The 23,269-nt window shown below is 36.1% G+C and overlaps 1 protein-coding gene across 4 annotated transcripts in view; it reads right to left on the bottom strand.

The window, feature by feature from the left end:
- LOC115214084 (kelch-like protein 26) overlaps positions 1 to 23,269 on the bottom strand; it is an 81,323-nt gene that overhangs the window by 25,872 nt on the left and 32,182 nt on the right. Inside the window, exon 1 of one of the 4 annotated variants that reach the window (XM_036506660.1) lies at positions 16,028 to 16,046. The exons of 1 other annotated variant lie outside the window; for it this stretch is intronic. Coding sequence is in view for 2 of the 3 variants with exons in the window: in XM_029783134.2 (XP_029638994.1) it covers positions 14,130 to 14,150 (21 nt within the window). In the remaining variant the exon portion in view is untranslated. Of the gene's footprint in view, positions 1 to 11,105; positions 11,130 to 14,129; positions 14,163 to 16,027; positions 16,047 to 23,269 lie in introns of those variants that run through there. 2 more of the 4 variants (XM_029783134.2, XM_036506650.1) reach the window with 2 other exon arrangements.

Here is a 23,269-nt window from a genome sequence, read left to right as displayed (position 1 = left end):
ATACACTCCCACTTAGTGAAGAGCGCCTTTTCTACTTCTTTCCTTTATAATAATGAAATTAATTGTATACAGTGCTCAGGTGCACCACAACTTGTCAGAAAGTGCATATAAAGTACATGCAGTAATGTAGAAATGTCTGGAAAGCGAACAATGTATGAGTCAGATACATGCTTGTGTGTGTATGGAGGGGAGAAAATCAAGTGTAGTGTTGGCGAATCTCAGGAAGCATGGAAGTTTTGAAGGATGCAGTGCTCCGACAACTAACAACTGATGCCGGCAGTTTGTTCCATGCTTCAGCAACCCTCAGCGTGAAAAAATGTTTCCTGAAGTCATGGGAGCTGTGCTGTTTTCTTACTTTGTAAATATGTCCATGGGTGTTAGATGGGTGGAGTTTGAAAAGGTGCTCAGAGTTATTGTTTGTACGATGGTTGATAATTTTATGGGTGTCTGCCAAGTCAGCTGCCAGACGTCGGAGTTTCAATGTGTCCATGCAAGTTAATCAATAACTTCACTAGTGCCAGTGTCATGAAAAAGCCCCCAATACACACTGTAAAGTGATTGGCATTAAAAAGGATATCCAACCGTAGAAACCATGCCAAAGCCAAAACAGAGGCCGAACACAGCCCAGCAGCTAGGATGTTGGATACTGTTAAACCACCCAACCCATGCAAGTATGGGAAACAGACATTGAATGATGACTATATATATATATATAGAGAGAGAGATACATGCATAAATGTGTAATGGTGTCTGTTTGTGTGTTTAGGGTTACTCTAACTCCTCCCACACTGTCCAATCGATTTTAACGATTTTTGGTAAATACCTATAGGGATTTTATTATTGGCTGTAATTTTTATATTTTTTATCTGATTTTAATGAAATTTGAGATGTAGGTAAACTTTGTGGTGGGGGAGATGGTAAAGGTATTTATTGAATTCAAAAGGGCACAATGCAAATAAGCATTTCCTTAGAGACATTCTTATCGATTTTGTAGAAATTTTACATGTGATTACAGTTCATGTCCATTAGTTGAAGCCAGCATGAAGAGTTGACAAAAAAAATCGATAATTGCATGTGAGTGGGGGATTTTAAGAAATCAATAGCCTTTTTGTTTGCAATTACCCATAGGATTAATATTTTATGCTGTAACTTTTACAGAATTCATCCGGTTTTGATGAAATTTGACATTTAGGTAATGTTTATGGTCAGAGTCATGTAGTAGAATTAAAATTAAATGGCGAAGGGCAGAAATCGTTAAAATTCACTCACAATAAAATAATGAACTGATTTTGAAGAAAATTGACCCATGAGTAAAATTAAGCACTTCAACATGGAAAACATTGATTATTCATATGATGTGTTGGGATTTAAAAGTCAATGGGATATTTTCATGTAAATGGTCACATGGATTCTATTTTATGACATAACCTTAACACTTTCCTTTGGATTTTGCTGAGATTGGACACGCTGATCAATTTTGTACAGAGGGTGGCATTAAGGGGAGAGAAATAAACCAACATCACTCTCAACAGGTCGAGGTACACCCAAAGGTTTGACTGCGATTTCAGACAGTCCAGTATGTAGGAGTATGTCGAAAGCATTAACTGAGTAAAATCCCTGCCAAACCAGATATAACATCTTAATGGGTAATAGTTGGCACAGAGAACGTTGAAGATTTCAATACAAAGTCAGAGGTGGGGTTAACTTCAATATGGAAAACATGAGAAATGCTGGGTCCAACAGCTAGTAAATATATATATATTATATATATATATATATATATATATATATATATGAGAGAGAAGAGAGAGAGAGGGACACACACACACACACTTCTCTTTCAAGATGTGGCTTTAAATTTCACCATTGTGATTTGGTTTCTAATTTTCTTCATTTAATTTAAGCATGAGGCTGTGTGATTGAGCAGACTTAGGCACTCATTCAAAGACCCAAACATATATATATATATATATATACTAGCAATGCACCCCGACATTGCCTGAGTGTTATGACCAACAGTCACATTGTATTATTTGTTCCTTTCTTATGAGCAGAATCGACACACAAGGAGTATGAAGCAAACAACTCTTCTGTATAAACATGTTTTTGGTAATTTTCTATTGAACAGCACAGCAGTTTCTGTCTACTAAATTCAGTCACAAGTCTGTGGTTGGCCCAGGGCTATAGTAAAAAGTACTTGTCCAATGTACAATGCCGAGGGACTGAAAATGGAACAATGTGGTTGAGAACAAATTTGTCAACTACAGTCATTCTTGCATCTAATATGTGTGCGTGTGTATGTGTGTGAGTTTACATTTGTTGTTAAATTGAGTATTGTGTCCCACTATGTCTCAAAAGTTAGCAGTTCATCAAGCACAGATCTATAAAATAAATGCCAGATTGAAATACATCCTGGGGTCAGTATGATCAATTAAATTTTTAAAGGTAATACCCCATCATGGCGACAGTTGAAAGACTAAACCCAGTAAAATAATGTTTAAAGACTTAATTGGCTTCAAATTTAAGGTAATGGATTATTAACCACGAGATAATGAGTTGAAAACTTCCTATTGAGCTTACACTCTATGCGGTAACACTATATGTGGATGGAAGCACTCCGTCGGTTACGACAACGAGGGTTCCGGTTGATCCGAATCAACGGAACAGCCTGCTCGTGAAATTAACGTGTAAGTGGCTGAGCACTCAACAGACACGTGTACCCTTAACGTAGTAGTTGGGGATATTCAGCGTGACACAGAGAGTGACAAGGCCGGCCCTTTAAAATACAGGTACAACAGAAACAGGAAGTAAGAGTGAGAGAAAGTTGTGGTGAAAGAGTACAGCAGGGATCACCACCATCCCTGCCGGAGACTCGTGGAGCTTTAGGCGTATTCGCTCAATAAACACTCACAACACCCGGTCTGGGAATCGAAACCGCGATCCTATGACTACGAGTCCATTGCCCTAACCACTGGGCCATTGCGCCTCCACAACACTATATGTACACATCAGTTTACTTGACTTCCAACAATTAACAATTGTAATTTGAAGTTGAACTGTTAGCAGGAAGAAAAATATCCAGATTTCTTAAAAATTGGGCAAAATATTCTGAGAAAAGTATTTTCTTCACCACAACAAAACAAACACACAGAGGTGTATCTGTGGTAAATTGAGCTACTATAAATAGCAGCCAAATTTCTCTTCAAACACACCCTTTCATCAAAAGAAAGACACAAATTTACAGTACTTCAGGAAGAAAAAAAAGAACAAAAATACTATGCGATGGGTCTGCTACAGCAGAGGCAAATCTGGGCTAAACAAACCACAGACTAACATACTTCAAATTAAAAGATTATCTACTAAATAATACTAATAAAATTGACAGTATATTTTTCAAGTTTCACTCTCTGGTAAAACTCCATGCATTTTAAACATTTTCTCATTATGCTCTAACACACAGATTGTTCAGGCAGAGTTGTCTCCCTTAAGTAAATACCTCAAAATTGTGTGACCAAATCTCGTTTTCAAGTTTATTATTTTAGCAAAAGAGTTGTGCAAAAAATATTCTTTAGTTGGTAGCCAAAAAATTACTAAATCTTTTGACACCTAATACATTAAATTTGGTAACTCAGTTTTGAAATCCAGAAGGAACACACGCACACTCACAAACTCCGTTCTCTCTCTCTCTCTCTCTCTCTATATATATATATATAAAATTATAAATTAGGGTATCTACGAGATAACACCATGCTGAAAATAGCAGCCATGATCTGACTCTAAAACCACATTAAAACTAGTAAAAATTTACTGGATAATTCTAGATCCCGGATTTCTGTATTTGCATTTAGTAATGCTTTGCCTCATCAATAGAATACACACAGAAGAGAAACATAAGATGCATACGTGCATATATATGTAGGTATATGTTCATATATGTAAGTATTCATATGTTGAGCTTATATATATATATATATATGTATTTCTCTTCTGTGTCTATTCTGTGTGTATCCCATAGATACCCTAATTTATAATTTTAATAATTATTAGCTTTGAAGGTCATTTTTTCCATACTGACCACTTGATAGAGTCATTATTTTATTTTTAAATTAATGATCTTATCCATATATATATATATATAACTTGCACATATAACACCCACACATATATAATTCTTTTATTTGTTTCAGCTACATGGTTGTGGTCATGCTGGAGTGCCACTATGATTTTGTACTTTTAGACATTGTTCTTCAGCTGATTTCTTCAGGGTGGTGGGATTTCATGTCAGCACTCCTTGCATGTGCTTTTCTGCTTGGTTGTTGGCCCATTTGGTATCTCATGCTGGGCTGTTCATTCATTGAAATTGTGGATAGGAGAATGTACAGTATGCTTTTGAAGAATTGTGGGCTTCTGAACCCTAAGCTGTTGCAATACCTGGTCCTGAATTTAGATAAGGTGCCTTTGAAACAATGCAATGGCATCCAGTTCAGTCATTTGTATAACACTTCATGCCGAAATTAGGAACTAACTCTTTCAGAATTTTCTCTTTCTTTCTCTTTGCGCCCTTTTCAAGTCTAGCCAGGCTCATGGGCTCAGTTTCCTGGTTTCTATGGCATATGTGTTCCCCCCAGCTGGATGAGACGCCAGTCCATCGCAGTGTTACTCAAGAAACAGGAAGAAAGAATGAGAGAAAGTTGGGGCGAAAGAGTACAACAGGGATCGACACCACTCCCTGCTGGAGCCTCGTGGAGCTTTAGGTTTTTTCGCTCAATAAACACATGCAACGCCGGGTATGGGAATTGAAACTGCGATCCTCCAACCGTGAGTCAGAATTTTGTATATATAGATTATTACATATCTATCGTGTTTTTACTCCAGGGAGTAAAGTCATATTTTTTCAACCTCTCCTTGTAGTTCATATGCTGCACTGTTACAATCTTCTTAGTGTAGTAATATTGGACCATTTTAAGCTCTGCTATTAGTCTAGCACTATGTGATGGCCACAACTAAGAGCAGTAGTCCAGGCAGCTGAGAACAAAGGTCCTCCACAAGGTCAACATGATTTCTTGGTATCTTTTCTTGAAGGACCTCAGTACCCACCCCACCAGTTGTCTGCAGTTTGTTACCATCTTGGTAATGTGCATCTGAAACAATGTATTATTATGTATACTGATCCCCAAGTCTCTCACAGTCTGTAATTCTGGAATTGCAGGTCGTTCAGGTCCTGCTTATGCAGGCTGCAGTGCATTTGTTAGATGACAGCATAGTGCTTGAAATTTTCAAGCATGAAAGTGCATGTTATTTTCTTCCCTTGTATATTGCATTTAGGTTCTGCCATAAGCTTGCAACATAATACATACATACATACATACCTACATACATACATACATACATATATATAATATATATACATATGTATGTATAATATATATATATACATATAATATATATGTATATAATATATACATATATATAATATATATAAATATATATAATATATATATATCATAGGTATAATATATATATACATAGGTATAAAGTCTTCTTGCAAGGTAACATGGATGGGGTAGGGGGTGTAGGCATTCTCCTTGCGGAGAAATGGGTGGATAAGGTCATAGAGGTTGTCAGGGTTTGCAATAGAGTGCTTAAGCTCAGGTTAGTCCTACAGAGTGGCACAGCTACGATTATCTCCGCCTATGCCCCACATGCAGCGCTACCAAATGATCAGAAGGACCACTTTTATGATACCCTTCTACAGGCTACCTCAAAGACTAGTGGCAAGGACCTCATCTTTGTGGGTGGAGACTTTAATAAGCATGTTGGGCGGGAATCTGGTATCTTCACTGCCATGGTATTGGCACCAGAAATGATGAGGGAACTAGACTACTGGAATTCTGTGATGCATGTAACCTTTTAATATGCAACACTAATTTCAGGAAGCCTGACTGCCACCTTATAACTTATCAGTCAGGAGACTCCGCTAGCCAAATAGACTTCATCCTCACCAGACAGCAGGATGCAGGGTCGCTCTTAAATACAAAGACCCTCCCGAGTGAAGAATGTATCCTTCAGCATAGGCTAATCATTAGTGACTTTAGGCTTGAGGCCAGAAGGACTCCAAGAAACAGACCAATCCAGAAAAGAAGAATTTGGAAGCTAAAGAACCCTTCACATGGTCAGAGATTTAGGGACATCCTCATCAAGAAATTTGATGAGAGGGAGGAGGAGCTACAGATGTTGGACATAGAAGGTAGCTGGAAATTCCTACGGGACAGCTTGCTGAGTGCCACAGACCAAGTCTGTGGATGGTGCAAAGTCCCTTCCAGACCTAGAGTTATGTGGTGGTGGAATAGTGCAGTAGACAAAGCCATTAGTGCAAAGAAACAGGCCTGGAGAGCCTGGAGGTATGGGGGTAGCAGGGAACTGTACCAAGTAGTCAAAAGGGAGGCCGGGCGGCAGGTATACATAGCCAAAGATATAGCAGAAAAGAAGAAGTTTGCCAATGTCCAGCGACGTGAGGACCAAAGAACTGAGGTATTTCGAATTGCTAGACAGTGTGTGAGAGAAAATAGTGATGTTACAGGAGAGAAACGTGTCCGCATGGATGATGGGGCACTTGCTTTTAATGTTGGTGAAAAGAAAGAGGCTTGGAGAAACCATTATGAAAGACTGCTGAATGTGGAGAATGAATGGGAGGAGGAGAGCCTGCCAAATGTTGACCTAGTAGAGGGACCAGCTATCCAAATAGACAGCTCCCTTGTAGTTAAGGCAATTAAGGGTATGAAACCAGGTAAAGCCCCTGGCCCATCAGGTACCACTCTTGAGATGCTTAAAACAGCTGGTTATGTGAGCTATGGCCTAGACACCCGTATTTTAAACCAGGTAGTTCATAATGGAGTCATACCCAATGACTGGCGTAGCAGCACCATAGTCAACTGCTACCAGGGTAAGGGTGATGCTCTAGATAGAAATAACTACAGGGGTATTAAACTGTTGGATCAGGTGATGAAGGTCACAGAGAGGGTCATAACCCATCTCATTAGGGAGAGAATTTGCTTAGATGAGATGCAGTTCGGTTTTGTGCCGGGTTGAAGCACCACTGATGCTATATTCCTGGTCCGACAACTGCAGGAGAAGTACCTAGCTAAAGATAAACCCCTCTACATAGCTTTTGTGGACTTGGAGAAAGCCTTTGACAGGGTCCCACGATTCCTTATCTGGTGGTCGATGCGGAAACTGGAGATTGACGAATGGCTAATAAGGGCTGTACAGGCCCTATACAGAGAGGCTGTCAGCAAGGTTAGGATTGGCAACGAATATAGTGAAGAATTCCGGGTAGAAGTAGGTGTACACCAAGGCTCAGCCCTCAGTCCCCTTTTATTCATCATAGTCCTCCAGGCAATAACAGAGGAATTCAAAACAGGTTGCCCCTGGGAGCTCTTCTATGCTGACGACCTGGCTTTCATAGCAGAATCACTACCGGAACTAGAAAAGAAATTTCGGGTGTGGAAACAAGGGTTAGAATCAAAGGGATTTAGAGTAAATGTAGCAAAGACCAAAGTTATAGTAAGCAGAAAGGTGAACTCAGCACACACCCCATCGGGCAGGTGGCCCTGCTCGATCTGTAGGAAAGGTGTAGGTAGAAACTCCATAAGATGCACCCAGTGTAAGCTATGGACGCATAAGAGGTGCAGCAACATCAAAGGGAAATTAACTGATAAGATAGCTTTCATGTGCGGCAGATGCACAGGGACAATAGACACCACAAATACTCAGAAAACAGATTCCATCACACTCCAGGGGGAGAAACTAGAAGTAGTTGATAGTTTCCGCTACCTGGGTGACCAAGTTAGTAGTGGAGGTGGATGCTCAGAGAGTGTCAACACTAGAATACGAATAGCCTGGGCAAAGTTCAGAAAGCTCCTAACCCTACTGGCGACAAAGGGTCTCTCACTCAGAGTGAAAAGTAGATTGTATGATGCATGTGTGCGAACTGCCATGCTTCACGTAGTGAAACATGGGCTGTGACTGCAGAGGACATGCGTAGACTTGAAAGAAATGAAGCTAGCATGATCCACTGGATGTGTAATGTCAGTGTGAATGCACGACAGAGTGTAAGCACCCTGAGAGAAATGCCAGACATAAGAAGCTTCAGATGTGGTGTGCAAGAGCGACGCTTGCAATAGTATGGTCATGTACTGCGGATGGATGAGGAGAGATGTGTGAAGAAGTGCCACTCCCAAACAGTTGAAGGAATCAGGGGGAGAGGTAGACCCAGGAAAACATGGGATGAGGTAGTCAAGCATGACCTCAGAGCGTTGGGCCTCACTGAGGCAATGGTGAAGGACCAAGATCTCTGGAGATGTGCTGTGACTGCAAAGACCCGGGATGCTTCCGGCACCAGTTCCGCATAGCCCCTGCCCATTCAAAGTACCTTGGATCCCAGAACATCTCGCTGTGCTTGAGGAGACCTGTTGAGTCAAGTGCATGAACATCAAAACAAATATCAATGGAAATAGTAGTTGTGATATCTGTGCCGGTGGCACATAAAAAGCACCATCCGAACGTGGCCGTTGCTAGCGCCGCCTCGACTGGCTTCTGTGCCGGTGGCACATAAAAAGCACCATCCGAACGTGGCCGATGCCAGCGCCGCCTCGACTGGCTTCTGTGCCGGTGGCACATAAAAAGCACCATCCGAACGTGGCCAATGCCAGCGCCGCCTTGGCTGGCTTCTGTGCCGGTGGGACGTTAAAAGCACCAACCGATCGTGGCCGATGCCAGACCCCCCTGGCACCTGTGCAGGTGGCACGTAAAAAGCACCCACTATACTCGCGGAGTGGTTGGCGTTAGGAAGGGCATCCAGCTGTAGAAACACTGCCAGATCAGACTGGAGCCTGGTGCATACCCTGGCTTCCCAGACCCCGGTCGAACCGTCCAACCCGTGCTAGCGCAGAAAACGGACGTTAAACGATGATGATGATGATATCATATTTATACATATATATATATATGTACATATATATATATATATATATATATATAATATATATATATATATATATATATATATATATATATATATACATATGTATATATAATATATATATTTCTTTATTCTTTTACTAGCAGTTATACCCAGTAATTGCTGGGGGTAAAGATGTTCCATTGAAATTCCTTATTACTCTGATATAAAAAAAAAGCAATTTTCGTTATAACTGCCACAAAAGGTGTATTTTCTGTCATGTAAAAGTACAAACAACTGTCAGCTGGAGGAGGGAGAGATTGTTGGAGGATGGCAAGAAAGGTTTATGGAGCTTGGCGAGAGGCAAAGACATTATTCTGCTTAGTGCAGGCATCTGGGAAATGTATAATTGCTGTCATTCACAGAAAAACTATTGCTTTACCGCGAGAAAAGCGATGTTGAAGTGTTAAGTGAAATTTGGCAATTGAGTATCAAATCCACACTATGCCTGCATGAAGCCACTACAAATATGTCGTGGAATAAAAAATTTATCTACTGTCATGGAAAAAGTTTAACTGTAAAACTGCAGAATTATTGGAGTAATGGGCATTCAAAAAAGTATGTATGTATAGAAAAGAATGAAGTCTTTAATGTTTATGATTCAAATTAAAGAAGTCCAATAATAATGTTTAGCAGTTCAAAACTGTCAGTAGTGAAATGCAGAATTAGGTCGGCTGATCTTGAGAATCAAATATTGATTGCTTCGCTAAAATCTGCAGGTGGTATGGGTTATTTCCCTTGTATTGTTTAACTAAAATATTAGTAATATGTAGTAGATAGAAGGCTCAATTGGAAGGGCACTATTATCGATTTTTTTCAAAAGTATGTCATGAGGTTTCCAGACATGAGGTCTACTCATGTGTCAAATAAAGTATAAAAGGGATATTGTATGCAAAAATTAGAAATAGGGCACACAAAAAATCAATATTCAAATTAATCGATCATAAACAATGAAATGGGTTATTTCCCTTGGGTGGTTTTTTAAAAAAAATTAGTTATAAGTAGATATAAAGGTCCCTACCAGGGACCGTATTATCGCTTTTTTCAGCCATCTAAGTATGTCACGAGGTTTCCGGACGTGAGTTTCACTCACATGTCGAGTTTCATCAAAATCAGTAGAACGGTGGACGTGTTAGCTAACAACGTCACAAACAAACACACCGATTTTCCACATATGTAGTAGACTTGTTTCAGCCATTTGACTGGACCACCACCTTTTTAGTCGAACAAATCGACCCCAGGACTTATTCTATCATATGGGGCGATGGTGGGAGGGGTACAATCATAGACACACAAATATATATTATATACGACGGGCTTCTTTCAGTTTCCGTCTACTAAACCCACTCACAAGGCTTTGGTCGGCCCGAGGCTATAGAAGACACTTGCCCAAGGTGCCACGCAGTGGGACTGAACCCGGAACAATGTGGTTGGTAAGCAAGCTACTTACCACACAGCTACTCCTGCGCCTATATATATAATATATATATATATAGATATATATATATATATATATTATATATATATATATATATATTTATATATATATATATATATTTATATATATATATTTATTTTTATATATATATGCATAATATATGAATGATTGTGTGGTTAGATACTTCATCAAAAGAGAATTTGAAATTCGAAAGTAGACAAAATTCCGCTGTTGTATTATAGGCGAAAAAAAAAATATTTATTACATCCCTGGTATTTTATGGTAACTCCGGAATTAGGAAAGGCAAAGTGGATATGTGATATTAGAATTGAGAACGAAAAGGGTTGTAACTAAATACCGCAATAATTGAAAGGCGATTCAGCGATTCTTCAAAAGCACCACATGTAAACATGAAAGATTGTGAGAATGTCATCTATGACCCCCTTCAATTTTTTTTTTAACACTGAAAACATCTGCAGCTGTAGATTGTACCAGAGTTTTAATCTAAGCTCGGTTCGCAAGGAAAACAATTTACGTGATGCCGCTTAGTGTGAATGTGTGTAAGACTGCGCGCACGTATTTTTGTATTAACAGAACGAGACATGACTTTAGCATGTAATCAATGATGCACTGACAAGCTGTACTTACCTGTTGCATTTCAGGTAGATAGATAACTATGCAGAAGTGTCAGAAATTGATTGCCAGAATGTACTTTACAGAGATTTTATGTAAAAATATAAACCTCATTATCTTACTTGTTATACGGGATTTCATTTTCTTCTAAGTTTGGAAATGTATACAGCAGACGGATTTCTATTATTTAGAAATATAATATAAGCACTATTTTATTCACACAGAGCGGACACACTCGAGAGATTATACACATGTAAATTCGATATAGTGAAAAGAGTAACCAGATCTCTCTCAAATCACACCTGCCCCTGAATAATATGATCCAATTTCAAGAAAAAAAGGTTGAATGTAGTCAGATGCTCTACGTATGAGGAATAAGGGACTACATTCCGGGTGTGCTCACTGCGCACAGCACTGGTAAATTTTCTTTACGATAATTGAGTTCTTAACAGTATCGTGATTTAATCTATTCATAATACACAGCTGGAAATAAAGATTAAGTCATGTTAAAGTCGTAATATATGTTAATTTATATAAAAGCTCGTTTATTTTTCAGTAAGAGGTTCTGTTACAGAAGCATACCCTATGAAATTATCAATTCTTGAAATCGTAATATTTTATTGTTTGATTAGTAACTGATTAACAAAAAGAACAAACACTATTGAAACTGGCACTGAACACACACACACACACACAATACATTCAAAGAGACAGGGTCCCAGAGAAGCACCAAGCCGAAACTCCTGCCCTTTCACATACGTCGGGTAAGTCGTACAGCGACCTGTAAGGCGCAGGTAACTAATTACGCAGAAAAAGACACAGGCATTACTTGACATTACAGCTGGGTCAACACGCCAGCAGTCTACAGAAAAATCACGATATTATCTAATATTTACCGCATGCAGCATACTTTTTCCTTTTTCGTTTACGTAAAAAAGCGCGCGCACACACAAATACGCACATGCACAGATATATAGGTAATAGGAATAAATATTTCACAGACGAAGCGAGAATATTCGTGCATAAATAAGTTTAGCATGGAATGATATAGAGAAAAAAAGAGCAAAACTCTCTCTATATATTATATATATATTATACCTATATGTATATATATATATATTATATATAATATATACATATATGTATATATAATATATACATATAATATATATATATAATATATTATACATATATATATATAATATATACATAATATATAATTATATCTATACATACATATATATATATATATTATATACTATATATATATTATACATATGTATATATTATACATATAATATATATATATCATACATTATATATATTATACATATATGTTATATAATATTATTATACATATGTATATATAATATATATTATACATATCTGTATATATAATATATATATTATACATATATGTATATATAATATATATATATTATACATATATGTATATATAATATATATATTATACTATATGTATATATACTATATATTATACATATATGTATATAATATATATATATTATACATATATGTATATATATATATATATACATATATGTATATATATATATATATATTATACATATATGTATTATAATATATATATTATACATATATGTATATATAATATATAATCATACATATATGTATATAAATATATATCATACATATATGTATATATAATATCTATATATTATACATATATTATATTAATATATATATATATTTATCCATATAATATATATATATAAATAATATATATATTATACATACATATAATATATATATATATATATATATATATATATATATTATACATACATATATATATACATATATATATATAACATATATAATCTATATATTATACATACATATATATTATATATATATATTATAATAATATTATATATATATATATATAGATTATACATACATAATATACATAATATATATATTATACATACATATATATAGAATATATATATATATATATATTATACATACATGTATATATGATATATCTATATATATATTATATATATTCTACATATATATATAATATATATATCTATATTATACATATATATATAATACTATATATATATATATTATACTATATATATATATAATATACTATTATATATACTTATACATATATATAACCAATATATATATATAATATATATATATATTATACATATTATAAATAATATATATATATAAATAATATATATATATATATTATACATATATTATATTATACATATATATATATATTTACATATATATATATATTATACATCTATTATATTATACATAATATATATTAACATATATATATATAAATAATATATAATCTATATATTATACATATATCTATATTATACTATATATATAAAAAATATATATATATATCTACAATACTATTATATATATTATACATATATATATAAATAATATATATATAGATATATACATATATATATAATATATATATATATATATATATATATATATAATAATAATATATATATATATTATACATATATTATACAATATATATATATAATATATACATTATACATATTGTATATATATAATACATAATATAAATATATTTATATTACACACGCGCGCGCACACACACACACACCATTATATAACACACACACATATATATACACACACACACATATATATACACACCCACACATATATATACACACACACACACATACACACACACCCACACACACACACACACACACATATATATATATATATATATGGTTAATGTATAGTTTAACTCCTAGTCACCAAAAGAAAAAATAATAAATCAGTCTAATAGGTGTAAAAAAAGTGTAGAAAACGAATATGGAATCATAGAGTGCTAGAGTGCTTTCTGTGGCTGTTACGTATATCAAAATGGATTAAGTGCTTTTTTTTATAGCAATAAATCGTTACCACTTCAATGACGAAATAACTACAGACACTAATTGCTATAAAAAAAAAGAAAAAAGGATATGTCACCGCTAAAACGCATTTCATCATAGGTGAACCCAGTCAGGGCTAATCTGAGGTTAGACAGCAAAAATAGCAGCCAAATGTCGCTCATATTTCACCCAATTGTCTTAAAGGCGATCTTTCAGCTTTTATATCCTTTCTCCGAAAGATTGTTGTATGAAACAGGAGGGTTATGGTACTACTTGACAACAGTGGTCCCGGTGCGCGCACTAGCATACTCGCGCTAGCTAGTTATGACTAGTCGATCATTACTTTGTGTTGACTGTAGACCTGTCCGATCAGGGGTCAACAAGAAGCCACCAATAACAATGTATGAGAACAGCAACATCATCATCATTAACAACACTATAAACGAGGAAGCCGCTACCTGTAACAAATAACTAAATCGCTCTCAAATCATAACCTTTGAGGGAAGGAAAAATACACACGGGAAAGCCGGAATAGTCATGGCTGGAATGCCATTTATGATTGAATGTCTATTCTATCGGAGTTGACGTGTGGTTAAACAATACGCAATAAAGATATCGATACAATCAACAATATAAACACCAAAAAGATACACTAAGTGACCCGCGAGCCTACGAGAGCCTCGACGTGGTCGTTCGAACTGTTAGAAACAGTAGCCAAATCTCACTCAGATCACAACCCACCGCCTTACAAATAATAATAAGACAGTGGATAATGTAGTCCTGGGATGCATTTAATCATGGGCCAGGTAAGTTTGTGTGCTGACACAGGGCTAAAGACTAACTAGGTGTCCAACCAAACAACGACGACCAGACAGATAATGTCAACAGGTGAAGAATGTCTGGAAAGTTCTCAAAACTTTTGTGTGAAAGCCTTCAAGTTTTCGTACAATCAATGAATAAAGATTAGCGAGTTATTTAATTAATTGAAACAACAGTTATATTTTTGTGTCTTTCTTTTACACTCACACAAACACGTAAAGATACGCATTTACAATTTATTAACAGTTTATTTGGGTGAGTGAACCTGTGTTTGTATTAACACGTGTATTCAGTATATATAAGAGTACATACATATTGTTAATTTAATTACGAACAAATTAACAAGTATACATGTGGTTTATACAGAAACAAATGCCTTTACAAATATAAATATACTTTATATATATTCGGTGATGAGAATTATCAAGAGAATGTAAGTCAATCTTGAACATCGAAGTGTGTGATATATCAAACCAAAATATAAATACATAAAATCTTTTTACGGATTTTACCGAACACGCCATCAAAACAGCTGGGAAGGAATGACAGATAAAATATCTATATCGAAAGAAACGCCATATATATATATATATATATATATAGGTAAACAGTAAAATTAATTACAGACATGGACAAGAACATGAAACACCACAGAGACGACACAAGAACCACAGGACGGGACATTCGAAGCCCTCAGTCCAGCCAAGAACCAGATCATCTTAGCAATTTCGGCTGATTAATCTTGAGATTGCTCGATATGGCCAGCCCGCCAAGGGAAATCTAAGCCAAGCGCATTAGATCCCATGGAAGAAAGCTTCGAATAATATATATATATATATATACACACATGCGCGCACACACAGATTTTAGAACAAGCATTTTTGCTTATATATAGATATATATATATAACATTTTAAAGTACGTTATCAAAGATAATGCGGTGTTGACGTCTTACCTGAAGAAAGGAAGAGAGACCGACGTATTATATATGCACACACTTAGATAAACAAATATATATACACACAGTATATATATATTTATACACACACATATATATATATATATGAATGTATGTATATATATAAATGTATGTAGTTATGTGTGTCAACTGGGAGTGACTCCCCCCCACACCAAGAAGGTGTCAGTGGCTGCTGATGTGATGACAAAACTGATTACCGTTAAATGAGTCTCCAGACAAAGATGCGGACATAGATAGAAAGAGGAAAAGACAGAGGGAGGGAATGAAATAGAGAGATATAGAAATTAACGGTTAGAGTCAGAGAGAGAGAGAGAGAAAGCGAGAAACAGAGAGAGTGTGTGTAATAGGTAAAGGTATGAGGAAGAATAACAAAGAGGTAGCTATTTTCACTGCGTATGGGTTTGAGAGTGTGTGGTTATGTTTAATTTACTTCAAGAAATATATGTATGTATGTATGTGTTTGACAGCATAAATGTATGTTTAAATGCGCAGTTTTTTTTTTATTTAAATTGTGTGTGTAAAGTGTGCGTGTACTGTGTATACGTGCGAAAAAAGCGGGAGTGCACCAGTGAAAACGAGTTAGACTGAAATCTCACAGTTCGCTATTATAAAATGGCAGGAAATTGGACATTTTTAATGAAATGTACAGTAATTAGAGTCAGACTAGGCATACGCTCACGCATAGCTATTCAACCTTTCACATGGATATAATAGCCAACCACAAACACGCTTATATACGCATTCAAATACGGAAGCAAGCGCGCTTTTCCTTCGCCTCTTCCGTCTGAAGTGAGGTGTTTGATCCCGACTAGTGTATAGTGGATAACAAACAATAAAAGACGGACGTAGACTGTGGCAAAATAGATTGACAGCTAAGGAAAAAAAAAAAAAAACTGCCTGATAGTTCGACCAATTAGGAATAGCGACAAAATATTCACTCTCTGTAAGTGATAACACTCTCCTTCTTATTAAAAGGGCCGGGGGACATATTTTAGGGTTATCTAAGACTATTGTCTATAATGAGATAATATATATTTCTTTACTACCCACAAGGACTAAACACAGAGGGGACAAGCAAGGACAGACAAACGGATTAAGACGATTACATTGACCCCAGTGCGTAACTGGTACTTAATTTATCGACCCCGAAAGGATGAAAGGCAAAGTCGACCTCGGCGGAATTTGAACCCAGAACGAAATACGGCTACGCATTTCGCCCGGCGTGCTAACGTTTCTGCCAGCTCGCCGCTTATAGTCTTAGATATCTTCAATATATTGGAATGGACACTGCTGATATGCAATGTCTTAACATCAAGAAAACAGAGTCTTAAGAAACTAGTAAAGGTCTGACTGACATACATACACATATATATGTAATACGTAATAGAAAAGTTCTCGTGTTGTAAGGAAAAGATAGAAAGAGAGACAGATAAAGAGAGTGGAGGGAAAATGACTGGAAAGACAAGAAAACAAACTACGAAGTAAAAAAATTACGTAAGAAGAAAAATTATTTCGTGTGTGTGACAGAGAGAAAGAACTATGAAATATTCTCTTTCACATGGTACAATAAATAGCCTGTCATATATATAGTCAGGTATGCATACAAGTATATGTATTGTTAACAGTTTTTATAGTTATATTCATAACCTATGAAAGAAAAAAAACAGATGTGGTAAAGAATAAGTCCTCCAGATGACGAGTGGGAGGTGTTTAATGCGGAACAATGACCCCCCCCCCCGCTATTTCCTATTTAGTAAAGACCACTGTGTGTGTGTGTGTGAGAGAGAAAGAGAGAGAGAGAATATAATTTGAGAGCTATTTCTAGCGGGTGGAACAACCTCGTGGAGGTTTCCTCGTTATTTCATGTCAGGAGTAAACGTTATTCAGTTTGAAGTACATATAGTTACTAGCAGAGATACCCGGCATTGCTCGGGATTAAAATGGCATAGTTGGTATATAATATATTACAGTTATGTTGAAACAGGTGATATGAGAAAGTGCAGCATTGACAATAAAACATTTGTGGAGTAAATGCTGGGCTAATTCGACAAAGCAACACGCTATGCGTTTGTTTGGTGTACTTCAGGCCCTAACCTATCATCGAAAATTGGAAATGGGGGTTATGTGACTTTTGAACGCATCGAAAAACTGTCAGTGGATATACTTTCCTTTACAGCAATCAGCGCTGTGTATAACACGACCCACCATTTGAAATTTTAACACTTCTGTCGGATTTGTTGTCCTACATCACCCATGAAGTAAATTTGGAGGAACTGTGGTTGTTCATTTGCGGGTAACAGGGAACCAATTAGGTGATAGACGTGCCCTTGAACTTTGACGTCAGCGTAAATTCATGTTTATCTATCTTTTTAGATGCACCAAACGATGTCATTTGAAATGCAGAGTTGTATTGTCTGATATTGTTCAGAAAATCCCTTGACTGGATGGAAATGCCGAAGGAGCTGGTAGTGCTGGCAGTGTTACCAGACCGCCTGAGTAGCACATACCATTTGTTTTATTTGAAAATTTTAATGCTCTACATAAACGACAATTTGTGTTTAGCACACCAATTTGGACAGAGTTATCATTTTTATAAGAATGGGATGGATTATATCTGAAAACAGCTTCAGGAGTTGTGAAGAATGAATTTGTACGTAGTCTGTTTCTGAGAGCTATTCTACTGGACCTCTGTCTAATCATTAAAACATTGATTTAATGATCCAGCATTAAGTGCTGCAACATGCATTTGCTGATCTTGAGAAAATCTCATCTCTCTTCAGACTCTTGCCTTCGGTTTTCTACAGTCTTCCTTGCTTTATACTTGTTTCTGGAGAAATTACGTCTTTTCTGTGTTTCTCCCACTCATTCCATAAAAAATTATTTGAAGAGAGCAGAAATAGAAAGAAGAGAAAGCGAAAAGAACGGTTTCGAATCTCAGGCATGCAGGTCCAAACGAGGTCCTACACACACACACACACACACACACACACACACACACACACACACACACACACACACATACAAACACACACGCACGCACACACGGCGGGCTTATTTCTGTCAACCATATCCTCTCGCAAGATTTTAGTGGGCCAGGGACTATAATAGAAGACACCTGCGCAAGGTGCTACGCTGTGGGAGACCACGCAGTCATGAATGCACCTATGTGAAAAATATGATTGTTTCATTATCGTTGTTGGGGATTTTATTGTCATTACCATTATACACCTCACTACGTCATCAACACTTTAACGTCAGTTTTTGAATACTGTCATGGTTTGAATGGGCCTGCATTTGCAGATGCTTCCGTATGCTTTAATGTTGCAACACACACACACAGACATACACATGTTAAAGTAATAAAGTTAATGTCTGGTCATAGAGCGACCAATGGTTTCGCATCCACGAAAGCCTTAGCTTCTTGAACAATTCATCAGACTCTAGGTTGGGAACCACTGCTCTAGTCCGAGGAATATATATATATATTATGTATGTATATTCTATCGGGCAAAATAGACCCATAGAATAAGTACTAGGCTTACAAAGAATAAGCATGGCCGCAGTCAAATGACTGAAACAAGTAGAAGAATAAAAAAAATCCCGAAATACAACAAAATCTGTTTCAACATAGGACTTCACATCAGAAATCTTACAACACAAATTCCTAAACTTTTCTCTCTCTCTCTCTCTCTCTCTCTCTATATATATATATTATATATATATATATATATATATATTATATATATATATATATATATATAATATATATATATTATATATATATATATATATATATCCATATATCCTACGTCTTCCTTTTCTCTTAGACTTTCCTCTGTCCCCTGTTTCTGAAGAAGAGCTTTGCTCGAAACGTTAAACACCCTTTCTTATTTTCTCTTAGCGTTTTATTAATATTTTGCATGTACTACGTCCTCGCGTTGTTGTGTTTTTATCTTGTCCTTTTTTCGCTGATTTTATATAAATATATATGAGCTATTTAGGCTCATAGGAGCTTATGTTCTACACAATCTAAAACTAGAATTCCCGTTTATAGACGCAGGTTTATATAGGGATGACGGCCTTATAGTCACCCATAATTTAAACGGCTATGAATCAGATAAACTTATGAAGGACCTTATTGCTTTCTTCCAAAGGATGGGCTTACGGGTTACGATAGGTACTAACCTGAAAAGTGTAGATTTTTTAGATGTAAATTTGGATTTAAGGTCGGATAAATTTAAACCTTACCGTAAGCCTAATATTAGCAAAGAATCTAATCATCCGCCAGTTATTCTTAGGAACTTAGTCAGTAATGTAGGTAGACGAATATCGTCAATTTCTTTGGATGAGGCAGCATTCCAAAATGCTGCACCTTATTACAATAGCGCATTAAGGAATAGAGGATTCTCTGAGAAGATCCAGTATAAACAACTTAATGCAAGCAGTAATGCTACACGTAGAACTAGGACTCAGAAAGTTTTGTGGTTCAACCCAGCTTTCAATTTGGCCGCAAAAACAAATATAGGTAGGGAATTCTTGAAATTAGTCTCTAGGCATTTTAAACCTGACCATAAGTTTTATAGAATATTTAATAGAAGAACGTTTAAGATCAGCTATTCTTGCTGCAGAAACTTCGCCTCTTTCATTAATCAACACAACAGCAGGATAATTGCTAATAATCATAGTGCGATTCTCTTAAAAATTGTAATTTCAAAGATGGGTCCTCCTGTCCGTTGGAAGGGAAATGTCTGGAGAAAGGGATCGTATATAGAGCCAAAGTGCAGATAGAAGACTCACGCGAATATAGAACTTATACAGGAGCTTCTGAAAATTCTTTTAAAACCTGATTCTATTCGCATAAAAATTCCTTTAGATACCCCGAAAATAGGACGAAGACCAGCTTGGCGAAATATGTCTGGGAATTAAAAGAAAAAGAAGCCCGACCTTTCAACGTGACATGGAGTATTTTGGAGAGACCTGCACCATACAGGCACTGTGTACATGAAAGAACGATCAAGTGCGATTTATGTCTAAAGGAAAAATATTTTATTTCATTCCAGGACAATAATTCTTTAAATCAAAGAAGCGAACTCTTGAATTCCTGCAGACACGCAGCTAAATTTTAAATGTCGACTAGCAATATCTCATATGGATAGCGTATATTTTTGATTCTTGGACTAGTTTTTGATCACACTGTTGGATTTATTTTGTATTATGCATGATTTATTCCGCATCGCAAAGTTTTTGTATCGGTGCTCCAGCATGGCCGCAGTCAAATGACTGAAACAAGTAAAAGAGTAAAAGAGTAAAAGAGTAATATTTCTTAAGGAAAATCTTCGACTGTTATATACAAATATTATTATTTTCTTGTTTAGGATTCTGCTTTTATTTTATTTTATTTTATTTTATAAACCCATTTCAATCGTTTAATCTCTCTATATATAAACGGCAGTTTGTCTGTGCGTGTTTCTGTGTGTCTGTTTGCTTGTACCCTCAACCTGACCACAGCTTTCAACCGATTCTGATGAAACTTGACACACACATAGCCCAATGTCATAATTCAAAACTAACGCAGCGAAAATTTTGAAAAGTTCCCCCAGTTCTGAAAAAAATCGATAAATTCGACATGGGGTCGAGAACCAGGAACACAAACCACAAACTGTGTAGGGGACGCAACTCCACCTTTTTTAACTATCAAAAAAAAAATTTACCATCATTTTTTTCCAATTTTTTTGCTGTTTTTTGGCTATAACTCTCTAAAAATGCTTTATAGTTATTTCCCTTACAAACCTGAGCAACGCCGGGCGATACTGCTAGTTTGTAGATAATTCGATACAGGGTGTTCTATTTTGCATGTCTTTTATCTAAATTTTATTATTATGCACTCAGCAATTTTAAAAATAATATTGTTTGTATATACGTCATGACCTAGACATGTTTTTATGTGAATATTTGTATTGTTGGCATGCATATGTATTCGGATGTATGCGCCTATGTATATGTGTAAGTAAGCGTGCATGTTTATACTTATGCACATGGATGTATATGTATGCATGTATTCACTTGAATTTGTTTGGATGTGTATTTACGTACTTATCTCTATATATTTATATATGTGTTGTTATATGTGTATTTACAGCTAACATACACTTTTATATAAACATGTATACGTAATTTTAGTTTGTGAACGTTCGTTACGCATATTCAGACTTCTTTCTTTCTTCCTTTCTTTCGTTATTTTTTCTCCCCCTATTCGTTACTTGTATAACGTCCTGTAACTTTACGCCCCTCCCCTTCTTTTACTCGCTTCTTTAGCTATCTGTTACTTATAAGATCGTTACCATTTCTTTTTCTTTTTCTTCCCCCACTCTGCGTTTTACTTCTTGTCTATATGTATACACCATGTATATGTGTATTTGTGTGTATATTTACGCCTTGCATATATATGTCTTCATATGTATGTGGTCTATTTCAACGGGACTGGTTCTTCTGCTGCCAGAAAAAGAGGCGGAGACAAGAGATCTATTCTTACACATTAACAGAAAGAGATCATCTTGTCATGGGTAGATGCTAATTGCTTACTACGCCTGAAAGACATCAAATCCTGTGTTCAAGAGGAGCTTGGAATCGCAGTCAGCATCAACTGTGTTGACAGGATACTGAGACAATTCCACTACACATTGAAGGTATGCCTTTCATTCCTTTATCTTTAAACGTTTTATTCGTTGAGAGAGGTGGGAACGTATTCATTGAAATAAGAATTTAGACAATAGAAAATGACATATGCAGAGGTTTGCCACATTTCATGTATATAACCGTAGTTGGTTTTTATTCACTATGGCCATTTAGAAAATTATAATCCCACTTAGTTTTTGCGCTAACATGCCTGTTTTTCTTTTAAGGCTCTCGTTATAGTTCCAGTGAAGAGAAACGATGAACGGACCTTGAACCTGCGAATGGAATACGCTCAGTTGTTTCGCCAACGATCAGAGGATTTACACGACCGAAACTTTGTTTTCTTCGACGAAGTGGGGTTTGCAGTGGTGACGCGTCCTAGAAAGGGGTGAGCCCAGTCCGGAAAATCCCCATACGTCTCCGTTCCGGCTGCACGCAGCCGAAATATCTCGGTTGTTGTGGCCATGAATCGATATGGGATGATTTTTCATCAAGTTTTTGAAACGGCCGTAAACGGAGAAAGGTTCAAAGAATTTTTGATCGAGATTCACCAACGGTGTATCCACGACGAAATCAACAATCCTGTCTTCATTTTTGACAACACCAGGATCCACCATTATCATGGACTGGCAGATACTATTAAGGAACTTGGCATTGCCATGTTCTTCCTGCCTCCATATTCGCCTTTTCTAAACCCAATCGAGAACATTTTCTTCGTTTGGAAACGCTCGGTTATCCAAGGCGAGGCAAAGAACGAGCCAGAG

This window comes from Octopus sinensis, linkage group LG1, assembly GCF_006345805.1.
Source record: "Octopus sinensis linkage group LG1, ASM634580v1, whole genome shotgun sequence".
Taxonomy (NCBI): domain Eukaryota; kingdom Metazoa; phylum Mollusca; class Cephalopoda; order Octopoda; family Octopodidae; genus Octopus; species Octopus sinensis.
This window is presented reverse-complemented; position numbering and strand designations above follow the sequence as displayed.